This window comes from Microtus oregoni, unplaced genomic scaffold (genome assembly GCF_018167655.1).
Source record: "Microtus oregoni isolate MIOR12 unplaced genomic scaffold, Mior012 000007F_ref0000211, whole genome shotgun sequence".
NCBI classification, from domain to species: Eukaryota; Metazoa; Chordata; class Mammalia; order Rodentia; family Cricetidae; genus Microtus; species Microtus oregoni.
Window position 1 is genome coordinate 15,418,980 of NW_024543066.1, and position 14,544 is coordinate 15,433,523.

Consider the following 14,544-nt stretch of genomic DNA (forward strand, 5'->3'; position numbering starts at 1 on the left):
TACTAAATACTCAACTTTACTTTATATTTCATTCCAAAATATTTGGGCATATGTTCTAGAATGTAAAATCAATGTTCCTGTGTTCTCTACCTGAAAAGATGTGGCTGACTTATCCCATGACTTTTATGGATAGAGTCTTATTAGGGACAAGGTGTTAGTGCCTTCACAACTTGACAATTCTTCTAATAGGTCTTTAAAAAAAATAATTTATTTTTTCTATGTGCATTAGTGCTTTGCCTGCATTTACGTCTATGTGAGGGTGTTGGTTATCCTGGAGCTGAGTTACAGACAATTGTGAGCTGCCATGTAGGTGCTGGGAGTTGAATCTGGGTCCTCTGAAAGAGCAGTCAGTGCTCTTAACCACTGAGCCATCTCTCCAGTCCCATCCCCTAAACCAAATTTCAGTAGTGCTAATCCCACCTCACTACACCCTTTGTAAGGAAGCATACAAAAAACCACCGTCTCTACTGACATTTTTACCTGGCTGTGATTTCCACTGGGACTTTCTTAAACACATACAAGAATCATGTTTACCTTTAAACACACTTTGTGAGACAAAAAATTGACTAGCATCACTGTGACGTACTCACCAAATCTACGTTTCGACAGTGACCCATATAATAAAAACTGGATGAATTGGTAGAATTGTCCTAATTTAAATCTTTTTCCCCAATACATCTTTTTCTTTTGGCTGTTTAGCAGCACTGTGACGCAGACCTCACCCTTTCTCTGATAAGCTGTGTCATGCAGCCTTTTTTCCTGCATATCTTGACCAGCCCATATGAACAACAGTTTGGGCTACACAGCCTTTGACAGAGTCTCACACCAGGATCATGGGTTCCCAATGGACTGAGGACACCCTTTATTCAGGAAGAACTGATGGTGGAGGAAGGAAAAACTGGAGCACCAGTAAAAGGCTCCGTTATCCCTGGAGGTTGGAAGTCAAGATAGTGCTGCTACATAGCAGAGCCGTCAATTTTATATTCTTGGTGTTTGTGTAAGAACCAGGGATACTTCTCTTTCCTTAAAGAATAACGTAGGGGGTTGCTGAGAAGTTCACTGACTCTTTAGATAGCTTCTGGTAAGATAGTCATTTTCCCAATATTGATTCTTCCAATCCACACAGGAGGCCCTTTCATTTTCTAGTGTCTTTCTCAATTTCTTTCTTTATCTGGGTTTTCATCGTAGAGCTCGTAACTTTGTTGGTGAGGTTTATCCCAAGTCCCTTTCTGGAATCTGTTGCGAATATGATTGCTCCTCAATGTCATTCTCAGTATGTTAAACTTTGGTGTGTAGGAAGGTTGCTGATTTTACATGCTCATTTTGTAGCCTGTTACTTTGATGAAAGTGTATATCAGCTGTAAGGTCTGGATAAGTCTTCATAGTATCTTGTATAGGGAATTGTATCACCCACAATTAAGGGGCCTTGACTTATTTTTGCTTTATTGGTATCCCTTTCATACCCCTCTAGTCTTATTGCTTGAGCACTAACTATATTGAAATAGGCATCGAGTGACTATTGCCTTGTTCCTGATTGTAGTAGAAATGCTTTGGGTTTTTCCTCACTTTGTGTAATTTTGGCTGTACATTTTTCAAATAAAATCTTCACTTTGTTAAGATATATCCTTTTTCTCCCTGGTCTCTTTTCTCTTTTGTCATAAATAGATGCTGGACTTTGTCGAAAGAATAGTTTGATGTATTGAGAAGATCGTATAATTTCTGCCCTTCAGCCCATTTGTATTATGTATTACATTTATTGATTTCCATATGGCTTAGTTTCTATCCTTGTTGCAATGATAAAATAACTTAATAAAACAACCTAAAAGAGAAAGGATTTCTTTTAGCTCCCAGTTTGAGCTACTGTTCATTATGTCATGGAAAAAGAGGGCAGCGGGAAGTTGAAGCACCTGGGCACATTGCATCCACAGGAAGGCTGCCTGTCTCTGTCTCCCCAATGATGAGATTACAAGTCAAAATGATGAATGCCCATGATCAACTTACTCTTTCCACTACCTTTCATGATTCCACTCTCAGGGAATGGCCTTCTCTGCAGTTAAAATGGGCCTTCCTGCATCAATGATCAGAGTCAAGATAATCTTCTGCAAGCATGACCAGAAACTAAATAACCCCTTAGGGATGTGTGTGGAAGTCTGTGTCCCAGGTGCTTTGACAGTTCACAGCTAGAATTACAATGTGTATTGAACCATCCTTGTATCTCTGCAATGAAGCCAGGTTGGCCATGGTAAAGGAGCTTTCTCATATGTTCTTAAATTAGTGAACTATTTTATTGTTTGTGCATCTATGTTCATAAGAAAGATTTGTCTATTGTGCATGTGTGTGTAGATTTACAATGTCTATTTTTGGGTATGTAGGACAACCTTGAATGGTATTTTTCAGGAGTCATCCACTTTGCTCTTTACAATAGGACTTCTCAACTGTCCTAGATTTTGCTGTCTTTCTCTACCTCCCCAGTGATGGGATTACAAAAGCACACCAAAATACCTAGTTTTTTTACTTTAGGTTCAAACATCTTAATTCATGTCCTCTCAAGCATAAGCACATTATTGATTGACCTATTTTCCCAGCCCCTAATTTTCTTCATGTGTCATGTGTTGTATATTTTATCTTTATCAGCTTTGGGTATCATGGAAATACTGGCTTCATAGAAAAAGTTTTGTAGCAGTCTTTCTTTAAAAGAAATGTTTCATTGAGTGGCTTGAGATAGAGTGAGGTTACTTCCTTCCACGATTCTGTCAGAATTCAACAGTGAATTCATCTGGGCTTGGGCTTCTTTTAGTTGAGAGATGTTTTATCATTGCTCTAATCCTGTTGCTTATTATAAATTTATTTAAATTGTTTATCTCATCTTGGCTTAATTATGGTATATCTTAAGAGTCTAGAGTATATCCACTTCCTTCAGACTTTCCAATTTAATATTTTTGTGGTACGTGGTTTTGCTTAAAACATTTTAGCCTTTATATTTATGCATATGGCTGCTTTGCCTGCCTGTATGTCTGTACCACATTTGTGGCTGGTGTCCACTGAAGGCCAGAAGAAGGCATCAGATCCCCTGGAACTGGAGTTACTCAATGACTGTGAGCCATGATGGGTTCTTGGAATTGAACATAGACTCATAAAGAGCAGTCAGCACTCTTAACTGCTGAGTTATCTCTCCAGCACACTCCATAAATATTTTTAAGTATGTTGCATTGATTTAATTAGTATTAGTAGTGGTGTGCCCCTTTGAAACTCTAATTGCTTTTAGTCTTATCTCTTGTTCTTTCATTCAGTCTGGCCAAGGATTTGCTTATCTTTTTTTAAAAATAGCTATGCTTATGCTTTGTATTTTGTTGTTGCTGCAATTGTAATTGTTTGCATTTTGCTTCGATACATTCTGCCCTAAACTATATTTATTTCTGTATACTGCTTAAGATCTGACTTGTTTTTCTGAGACCCAATGTGCATCATTTTTGTATTTATTTGAGACCTCACTGGATTTTAGTGTAGGTACTTGAGCAGTAAGCTCTCATTTTAGGATTGCTCTCACTACAGTACATAGGTTTCTCCAGGGTTGCAATCATCTTTATATCATTCTTGAAGTTAATTTTTCTTGATTTATTCAATGGTCTGTTCTTTATTCAACAGTATGCTGCTAAATCTCCTTGAGTTTGTATATGCTCTGTAGTTTATCTTGCTGTTGATAGCTAGCATTCCATTGTGGTCAGGTAAAATACAACTTTCTTGTCTTTACTAAGGCTTGCTTTGTGTCTCATTATAAGAGCAATTTCAGAAGAATTCCGAAGGCTGCTGGGAAGAATTGTGTTCTGTACTGTTTGTGTGTGTCTAACAGACTGTGGATGTCTGTTAGATCCATTTGTTGGCATTTAACTTAAGTGTTTCTCATTTATTTTTTTCCTCAGAATGATCTATCAATTACTCAGATTATAGTATCAAAGTCACTGCAACTTTTTATTTGTAATCTTTGCTATTTTACTATCCCTCATTTGCATCACTATTGCTCCAGCAAGACTTCATCCTTCCTGTAGCCTCATTGATGTGCTCATCTTCCTCTTCTGGCTGATAGAATCTTTGCAGCGTCTTCTATGGAGATGGCTTGACTGTCATTAATTCTTTTAGCCAATTCTTATTGTGGGAAGCCTTCTTTTCTTCTCCAATTATGATGGCTAATTTCACTAGGTATACTATACATATAAGTCCTTCTGGGTTTTAAAGTTTCTTTAGAGAGACCAGCTATTATTCTGATGTGGTTGCCTTTATATGCCACTTTTTGCTCTCTTGTAGATTTAAATATGTTTTCTTTGCTTTTTATATTAATCTTTTAACTATACATTTTATGGTCTTATCTGCTTATCTTTCTAAATGCCTCCTGTACTTAGGTGGGTATCTTTCCATATACTTTGGCAATTTTCTGCTATGGGTTTTTTGAAAATATTTTCCCAGTCTTTGCCATGAAGTCCCGCTCCTTTTTCTTTGTTCATGATGCATAGATATGGTCTTTCCATCATATCCCTTAGATCTTCAATGTTCTTTTTATATGTTTTAATTACTTTACATTTATCATTGGTTAAATGTTCCAATTACTTTTCTGTTTTTAAGGCTTGATATTTGGAACACCTTCTGAATTATTCTATTTTTCAGGGACATTTTTATTTGACATATTGAAGTTTTCATTTCCAGTATTTCAAGTTGTTATTTTTTCATTCTTTGAACCTCTTTATTAAATTTCACTTTCCTGTCCTGTATTGAATTCCTTATTTCCAATGTTTGTGTTGGAATTCACTCTGGAGTTTATTTTTGTTCTGTTAGGATTTCTTTGAAAATATCTATAATAATTCCTTTGTATCCTTTGTCTGGGGTTTCATTTTATTCACTCAGATTAAATTGTTAATTTGGAGAGGTATTGTATTGAGTTAGTTTATCATATTTCTGTGGTTTGCATTGGGACTTATGCATCTGGGGGCTATTTATTTATTTTAATTGAAGACACCCCTATTCTTTTGATGCATATATTCACAATGTTCAAGATGGACCAGGAATAGGATTCAATTGTCATTTCCTACTGTAGACAGATGTTCAGGGTACAAGGTTAACACCCAAAACTCCTGTGAGAGTAAAATAATAATGTCTTAATTTTTTTTTCAAAGGGTAGAGCCACTTTGGAAATGTAGCAATCATCAAACAACTAACAGTATCTCCTTAAACATCAAATCCCCTTAAATGTTTTCTGAAATTGTTTAAGGGAAGAGTTGTGTTGTGTGACTTTATTGTGTTTCTTGGGATTTTGCATTGGGACTTATGCGTTAAGAAAATTCAAGAGCAATAGGACTGAATACACTGGTGTGTTACCACGGTGGAGTAACTGTGTTCAACAATAACTTCCTATTCACTTTGTGAAGAACAAACTAGAAGAAGGGAGCTAAACATTCCAAGGAAAGAAATGATAAAAGGGATAAGAATGGGAATTACCATACTCTGATGTATACACACTGTGCTGAAATATCATACTGTACCCCGTAAGTATATATAATTATTATCTAAAGATTCAAAAAGAGATGGTGAAAGTAAAAAAAAAATGTAACTCTGGGGCTCGGATTCTCTTCATTTTCTATACAAAGATGGAGCTTAAAGTGCAGAAAATCACCCAAGTTCATGTGGGTGTAAGAGCTGTGGAATTAAAGCCTGTTCCACGGTGAGCCCTCTGCTATTCATTTCCCTAAAAATTTATTACATTTTTCATGTGTTTAAATCAGGATATACATGTGTGTGTCTCTTTTCAACTGATAACATTGTCTCATCGAAGTTTTGACTAAATCTGGAATCTAGTGTAAAATACACATTTTCTGTTTCATATCACTCTCTTAGCAGGAAGTCTTATCTAAAGGGCTTTAGAAATAAATACAAGAAAGTAATAGCAATTGGTGGTATTTCTGTCTTGTTTTTTACAATTATTATGGTTGTTGCTATTATTTAAGATTATTATATACTTTACGTGTGAGAAAGCAGACACTAATAAAGAAGTTTATGGATTCAAATTTAATTATGGTAATATTTTCTATTCCGGGTCTTTAAATGTTTTTCCATGGTGCACACACCCTACTCCCCCTCTTACTTATTAAAGTCTCTTTGCTCGCCTTAGAGGTGTTTAATCGATGGATCTCTATGATGTGTTTTACTCTGTTACATAAATGGCCACTCTGTGTGTCTGCTTTACCAGCCTCTGACATCCTCCAGGTCATATTTGATATTTACTCATGGAGACAGCACTAATATGTTTAGTTTGTCTTCTATTTTTACTCTTCATGTAGGTCTTTACCCACAAACCCTCTTTCAGAGGGAGAAGCAAATGTCACATGGAGCCTCTGAAATCTGCTCCAAGTTCCCTGAAGCCCCCTTTCTTCTTTGGTTCTTCAAAGGGGCCTCATTTTCTGGCCTTAAGGGACGTGGGTCTTTGACTCTGCAGAATTCTTCTCGTTCCTGCTTTTACTATGAAGTAGGTTGTTCAAGGACAAAGCACCATGTGACACATACCCACTCTTACCTTCAGCCTAATGAATATGTATTGAATGATAGCAGAATGAACTATAAGAAGCTGATTACCACAGTGAATCCATTAGCAGATACTTATCAGTCCTTGCAGGGCAGGTTTTCGTTCATGACTGAAGCAGCAGGGATAGGGCTTTATTTAGGGAGGATTTATTCTGGACTTATTAGTTGTAGTAAGGTAGTAGTGCTTGTGTAACTAGTGCTACCTCAACTTAGGTCACTTAAGGAGAGGGGTGATGCCTAATGGTAAACGCTCAAGTGAACACAGGGGACCCAGTGTCCAAAACAATAGATACCAAACTTCTTAGGCCACTCTTTCTGTTTGTACAAACTATGGAATCTACATTTAAAAAATAGGAACTGAGCTCTGTTAGAGGGAGGCCCCTTGTTAGTTTCTGGCTGCTCAGCCCCTAAATAACCACACAGAAACTATATTATTTAAATCACTGTTTGGCCCATTAGCTCTAGCTTCTTATTGGCTAACTCTTACATATTAATTTTACCCATCTCCATTCATCTGCGTATTGCCACGAGGTCATGACCTACCAGCAAGTTTTTAGCACGTCTGTCTCTGGCGGCAGCTCCATGGCTTTTCCTTGACTCTGTCTCCTTTCTCCCAGCATTCAGTTTAGTTTTCCCCACCTATCTCTGTTCCCCTATAGCTCTGCTTTAGGCCCAAAGCAGTTCCTTTATTAACCAATGATATTCACAGCATACAGAGGGGAATCCCACATCAGGGCTCCCAGTATGGACCAGACTCTGTGCTGAGCATGTCACTTTATTCATGCACTTTATAAGGCATGTACCACAGTCCAACCATTTAACAGCCTAACCATAAGCAACCTACTACATACTATGGCCTAGCAATTCAACAGCTTCATGGTATGATCTTATAGACAGAGAATAGCCTAATCATTCAATGATATTACCATAGAGTAGTCTAGACATACAAAAGACCTAACCATTTAACAACATTCAACAGCCTAACCATATAGCAACCTACTACATACTATAGCCTAGCCATTCAATAGCTTAATGGAATGACCTTAAAGACAGAGACTAGCCTAACCATTCAATGATATAACCAAATAACAGCCTAGATATGCAAAATACCTAACCATATAACATCTTAACCATATATTTTCCTGGTAACCATAAGTTTTCCTGGAGCTGCCTAGACCCTCTTCACAGGCTGAGAAGCACACACTGACACAACCATCCTCTTAAACAGCTAGGAACCTCTGGGGGGGGGCAATTACAAGGCAAAGAATTTCCTCCATTTGCTATATTTTACTATTCCCAATCATTTATTTGAAAGAGAAGGTGAAGAAGGTCCCATAAGCCTCCCACTTCTTCTGAGTGTTAAAAACTGAGTAAGATGTTGCTGCCACCTATAGGAGGCTTGCAGTCATCTCCACTGTAGCTTATCCCCTTATCTGATGATTAACCATTGCCTTGGCACCTTCATACATCACTGCCTAGCCCAATCGCCATCAGAGATGTTTTCTCTGGCAGCTGATGCAGAGAACCACAGCCAAATACTAGGCACAGAGAGAGCCCAAATTGGAGCTCTCCATTGGGACCCTCCCCTTGGAGCTTCGAGAACCCTGAGGAAGAGGGGAAAGGAAGAATGGTAGGAGCCAGAGGGGTCTAGGGCACCAAGAGAATGTGGTCTACAGAATCAGCTAAGCAGGGTTCAGAGACTGAAGCAGGAATTATGGAGCCTGCATGGGTTTGCCTCAAGTCCTTGACATATATGGTTGTTAGATTGGTGGATTTTGTTGTGTGGAATTCCTAAGAGTGGAAGTGGGGGCATCTCTGACTCTTTTGCCTTCTCTTAAGACCCCTTTCCTCCTGCTGGGTTGTCTCGCCCAGCCTTTATATAACGGTTTATGCCTAGTTCAACTGATACCTTAGGAAGCCTGCTCTTTTCTGAAGGGAAAAGAGGAATGGATCTAGGTGTAGGGTGGATCTGGAGGAGTGAATGGAGGGGAAAAGATGGTTGGGATGTGTTGAAAATAAAAAGGGAGGAACAAAAATAAAGGAGGGAAAGAGGGAGGAGGAAGGAAACATGCAAGCAAACTCACACCTTTGCCAAGGTGGTCCATTTAGCCTGTCATCCTTTACCCCTTCCTGACATAAGAGGCCTGTATTTCCACATCCATCTGGACACAAACCATGACCCGACCCTGTCGCAGGAAAGAGACCTATCACTCTATCATGAGGGACTGCCCTTCCAAAGACAAAGATTTGATGTTCTCCTTAGAAAGGGGCTAGTGTCCCATCACCAAAAAGCTCCCCTGACTTTCCCTTCTTTTCTTCTGAACATTGGCCTGAAATTGGGCTGAGATTCTTAGCCTTCTGTACTTAGCTATGTAGAGACTTTCTTATGTTTACAAAGTGAAGAAAAGAAAGGGGGCATTTATAAAGAGGCCCATGAGGTTAGGAGGTGATAGATTTCCCGCCAGAGAACTGTTCCTTCCTCTCGTGTGTGACATCTTCTCAGATGTCACAAGAGCTAATTTAAAAAAAAAAAAAAAAACATTGCGATGATCATTAAAATGCAGGTGTCTCTCCATAGCTTACAAGTTAAATCTTTATTATTTCAATGTTAGATAAATACTTAGATTTGAAATTGGTGCCCACAACTCCTTTGTACACATAAAAAAATGCAAGTGGTTCTGAGACTCACAGAAAACCTGGCCATTGGGATCACAGCAAACATATCAAAGCATATTAAATACCACCACCATCAACAACAAACTTGAACCCCCAAAACTGATGATAAACCTTGTCAACCTCAGGGCTGTAGAGCGACATCCTTAAAGAGGCCTAGGATTAAACTTTTTGCTATTGTGCAAAATAGGAACTTAGCTGGTTAACATCATGCCATACTGTACCATTTGAAGAAGTGTTTACATTTCATAATTTCATCTGACAACGTGTGATAAATTGTGCCTTTGAGAAACTATAATTTCTTTCAGAACACTTTGAAGGAGAATTTCAACATTCCTCTGTATAATTATGATTATCCCTAAGACAACTGGGCTCTTTGGTTGGCTGGGGGAATCCATGTCTAAGCTGAGGAAACCCACAAACCTTTCTAGATAAGCAAGAAAATTAGAATAATTTCAGGGATGGATAGGTTCCCTATGAAAAAATACAGAATTTATCTGGAGGTTTGTCTAGACAAGAAACTGAAGTAGAAGAAAGGGTGGGAATAGGACAGAGGTAGAGCCAATCACAGAGAAGGTCCTCTAGGAACCAAATCCTTCCTGCTGCTACGTAATAACTGAGAGTGTCTGTGGAAGGGAGAGGAAGCCACACTGGTCCAGGATGCTAACAATCTTGCCACAGCTGTTCTCAGGGGGAAAGAGGCAGGGACTTGACAGCCCCAGTCACTTAACCCTCACTGACAATATACACATGAAGGTCTGATTAGGGAGCACTTTCCCCTGGCATCTGGGGGCAGATGATTTGCCTGATGGGGCCTCTTATCCTTCTCTGGTGGCATTTATATCACACCAGCTAATGATGACACATAGCAGTGAGGGTAACAGGTAACTCTGCTTAAATGATGTCATTATAATATTTCAGATGTACTGTAATAGGGAAAGGCTGCTTTCTATTGCATAATAAAAGCATCCATTTCACATGGAAGAGGGTTGTATGCTTTAACCTTGATGCCTCTTGCCTTTATGTCCTAGATCTATTAGAAACATGCACCCGGCAGATACCGAGAATAAGCAGAAGGAATTCTGTGTATTTTGCTAGCCGAGAATCTGCCGCTGCTTTGAGATTTAATCATTTTGGAGAGTGGTCTCTTAATTAACAACAGCAGGCTTGCCACCACCAAAGTTGCAGTGAAGGTTTTTGGATTATTAAAAGTTGAAGCCTGCTCACGAGTGGAGGCAGCTAACCTCCTCCTCCTCTCTGTAATTACTGTGCCAGGAAGCACGTGCATCTCACCTGATGGAGAATTGCTGTTCCTTTCCTTGAGATTCTTTCATTTTGTGCAGCTCTGAGGATCTTCAGTTTCTCCTGCCTAGCACATGGGGCAGGAAAGAACAAACGGCCACGGGGCCTTGGGTACCCGGCAGGACCTTCTCTTCCAAGTGTCCCCAGACATCTTCTCATTATTTTCCCTCCCTACCGTGCCAGCCATCATTTCCCTTGACAGAAAAGGCTTCCCATCTCTCTTTCAAGGAAAACGGCATTTTTGTATTATGATGCAGCTAGTATGTGATCTTGGGAATCATACTGTCTAATTCAGCAGCTTCACCTTTGTATTTGACTTCCCCGCAGCTTTCTGCAGCCACTAAACTATAAAGCAACATGAATTCATGTAGCATGGGGGCCATGGCCTCTGCGGCCAGAGGTTTCTGTCTCCTTTCCAACAGCTCAAAGCTGATGTTCTTATTTTATACCCCCGACTCTGCACACACCTAGTCTTTATCTGTAGGTTATAAAAACATTCTTACGGGCTAACGCTGCAATGATGTTATTATCTTTCTCATGTTACCCACCCAAATGCTGCTGCTCAGAGCGGTGAAACCATTCCCAGTCAGAGGCAGGAAGGCAGGCTTTCAAATTCGCACCTGCAGCCGTGGGATGAGGTGAACGCTGGAGGACTCCTCTCCTCTTTGTCGTAGGATCCTTTCTGAAACTCTACTTCAAAATTTTCAAATATCCTGTGTTAGGACTATGCTCATTATACTAATGAAGTGAGTCACGGGTCCTACAAAGCTTTAGGGTGGGGACTTCAGAAAGGCTAACAATGTGAAATTTCTGAGTGGGAACTTGGCGTTAACCTCTAGCAAAGAAAGGAAAGCTGTGGACTGAGTTTAGTCTCAAGGCTGACCGTTCATCCAGGCATAATCATATAACACAACCTCCGTAAAATGCTGGCACTGAGGATTAGCAGAACTCTCTGACTGGTAAAGATTTGATATACCAGGAGTGTTTCATGTATCCACCACCTTGTGGGTATTGTGTATATAAAACTAAAATAATTAACTATGCCATTTTGCTTGGGTTTGTTGGCCATTCTAGAAAATTATCAAACCTAATGGGCATTGTGGGGACTTCGTGCCTGATAGCTGAACCATCAGAGGTGTGGCCAGTTGACTCCACCTGCAGCTGGCATCCAAAGTGAGGGAAGTCTTCTGGATATGAACGCCAACTTATAGAGTAAGCACCAACTCTAGGTAGCAAGTGATGGAATGACATTTCAATGCCCACAGTTTTAATGGAAATAGAATAACTATTGCTAAGCGTAACGTTCTGATTTCTACTGGATCTTTAAAATACTAGAAAAAGCTCCTAGACCTTTTTGTTTGACATTATAACTTGAAGCAGGGATGGACTGTGTCCTGAATAGACAGGTTAGTCAAGTAACATAGAAGATGGTGCTCAAATCATGGCCCCAGACTGCACTGTAGGAGACGATCCATTATCACTTCCTAGTGAGATGTGTGAACCCATAAGGAGTAAGCACTTAGAAGTTTTGACAGTAATTGTCATGGCCGTCACATTCTGCTACACAAGAAAACACCAAAGTAGAGCAGCGAGTGGCAATTTGGGCAATAATGATCCTTTCCCACAGGTAGACAACAAGCTATATTTAGAAAATATAACTTTCCTTGGTATGGTTTCAAAGTTTAGCAAGCCCTAAAATCAAGATGGGTTTGTACACAACATTGCTTTCTATAACATGTTTTTGAGCATGTTAGTTTACATCTCTGGACCTGTTTCTACTTTTCAAAAATTTAAGTATATAGTACTTTATCTGTATGTATGTTTTCATGTCAGAAGAGGGCATCAGAACCCACTGTAGATGGTTGTGGGCCACCCTGTGGTTGCCTTGAACTCAGGACCTCTGGAAAAGCAGCCAGTGCTCTTAACCACTGAGTCGTGTCTCCAGCCCCGCACTTCTAATTCTTGGAAATGGATATAACAGTTCTTTCTGTCTTATTCAAAACCGAAAATATCTAAGGAGATAATCCAGGGCCTGGAGCACAGCCTGGCAACTGCTGGTATTTCCTCTAGGTTAACCTTGTGTCCCTGCGGGTTCAGTCTTGGTTGCAGAAGAGCAGGGCAATTCTTGAGGGCACTCAAGTCAGAAGGTACCCTGTAAGGTGTTTACCTACAGCCACAGTCCCCCATTGCTTTATCTAGAACCACCAGCGGTGGACTTCTGGCATGTTCCAGGTAGATCATGAAGAACTTAGAAATGCCTACCGTAGTAGAAGCCTATAAAATATCTGAGATGAGACGTTGATGATGCTAGCAGACAAGAGCAGGCAAACTACACTCTTCAACTTTGCTTCCCCTAACTAGATGCAGAAGGAAGGTTCCGCCATAGGTTCCCCACAAGAGTGCACAGGCATGAACGGCAGACACGTCCAGAGCCCCTTAGGAAAGATTTTTCACTCCCAAGGCTCTGCTGAGATGGCGTGACCTTGCAATGGTCAAGTGTGAAGGTAGGAGAGAAGTTAATTCTGTAGTTTCTGTAGTGCTGGATATTGTCTTCTGATGCCCCTTTCAGCTGCTTTTTCATAAATGCTGCCCCAGCAGCGTCTGAACAGGCTTCCCATGCTAACTGTGGCTCTTGTCTTTTTCAGGTTCTGCCCACCTCGCCGTGCGTTAGAAACCTAAGGTGAAGTGCTGGCCTCAGAGGTCTGCAATGAAACCACACTTGAAGCAATGGCGACAACGAATGCTCTTTGGAATATTTGTCTGGGGGCTCCTCTTTTTAGCGGTTTTCATCTACTTTACCAACAGTAACCCTGCTGCGCCTGTACCCAGCTCCTTATCCTTCCTGGAGAACCATGGGCTCCTACCCGTACAGGGCAAGCAGCGGGCCATCATGGGCGCTTTGCAGGAGCCCTCCTTGCTCAGGAATTTGGAGGCAAGCAAAGAGCTGCTGGGCAGTCACCCTGCCAGCCCCTTCCACAGCGGGCCTGTGGACCCACAGAAATGGGACCAAGATGGCTTTGACGATGGGGATGAGTTTTTTTCATCCCAGGTCGGGAGGAAGTCGCAAAGTGCTTTCTACCGGGAAGAAGAGGAAGATGGCTACTTTTTTGCTGCTGGTCAGCCAGGGTGGCACCGCCACACGCAGGGCGCCCTGGGGCAGCCCTCCCCGGAGGAGCCGTCGAGGCGGGCAGGACCCGCCCAGCACAAGCGAGAGAAGCTTCACCGTGCAAGACGGAGCCGCGTGCCAGAGGAGGCCTTCTACGGCGACATGCTGTCAGCCTCCATGTCCAGAGCCTTCCTGTACCGGCTCTGGAAGGGGACCGTGTCCTCCAAGATGCTGAACCCGCGCCTGCAGAAGGCCATGCGCTACTACATGTCCTTCAACAAGCACGGCGTGCACTTCCGCAGGCGGCGGGAAACCAGGCGCACAGGGCCAGAGCTGCTGTGCGAGCTGCGCAGGCGCGTGCGCGTGCGCACGCTGGACGGCAAGGAGCCACCCTTCTCAGCGCTGGGCTGGCGGCCGCTGGTACCTGGGGTGCCATTGAGCCAGCTCCACCCGGGCGGCCTGCGCAGCTGCGCAGTTGTCATGTCCGCCGGTGCCATCCTGAACTCCTCCCTGGGGAAGGAAATCGGTGGGTCCCTCGGGGGCTGTGGTTCTTTGCACTTAGAGTTCCAGGCTGGGGCTGTGCCCAAGATGCTGGACAAACTTCATCCCTCATAGAAACTGTGGTCTATGTGAGCAGAAGGCAACAGGGGGCCAGGGCATCAGATGGGAATATGGGAGAGGAGGAGGAGGTCAAGGATGCTGGAGGTTGCTTTTATGGGCGCCAGCCTTAAAGTGGTGTAGTTCCTGCCGTAGGTAGACAGACATGGGCTCACCAACAGAAAATCAGTTCTTGGTGGATAGCATTCATTCCCCCACCATTCTTTGCCAGAGAAAGTACCTACCCATCTGCCTGGCCCCTTCCCCAGCTCTTCTCTCCCTGGCAGTTTTAGATCCTG

General features: G+C 41.7%; 1 protein-coding gene across 4 annotated transcripts in view; it reads left to right on the plus strand.

Moving 5' to 3' along the window:
* St6gal2 (ST6 beta-galactoside alpha-2,6-sialyltransferase 2) overlaps positions 1 to 14,544 on the plus strand; it is a 65,601-nt gene that overhangs the window by 20,304 nt on the left and 30,753 nt on the right. For all 4 annotated transcript variants that reach the window (XM_041656196.1, XM_041656195.1, XM_041656198.1 and 1 more), the window contains exon 2: positions 13,188 to 14,174. In XM_041656196.1, coding sequence (XP_041512130.1) covers positions 13,250 to 14,174 — 925 coding nt within the window. In that variant the 5' untranslated portion in view covers positions 13,188 to 13,249. The remainder of the gene's footprint in view (positions 1 to 13,187; positions 14,175 to 14,544) is intronic.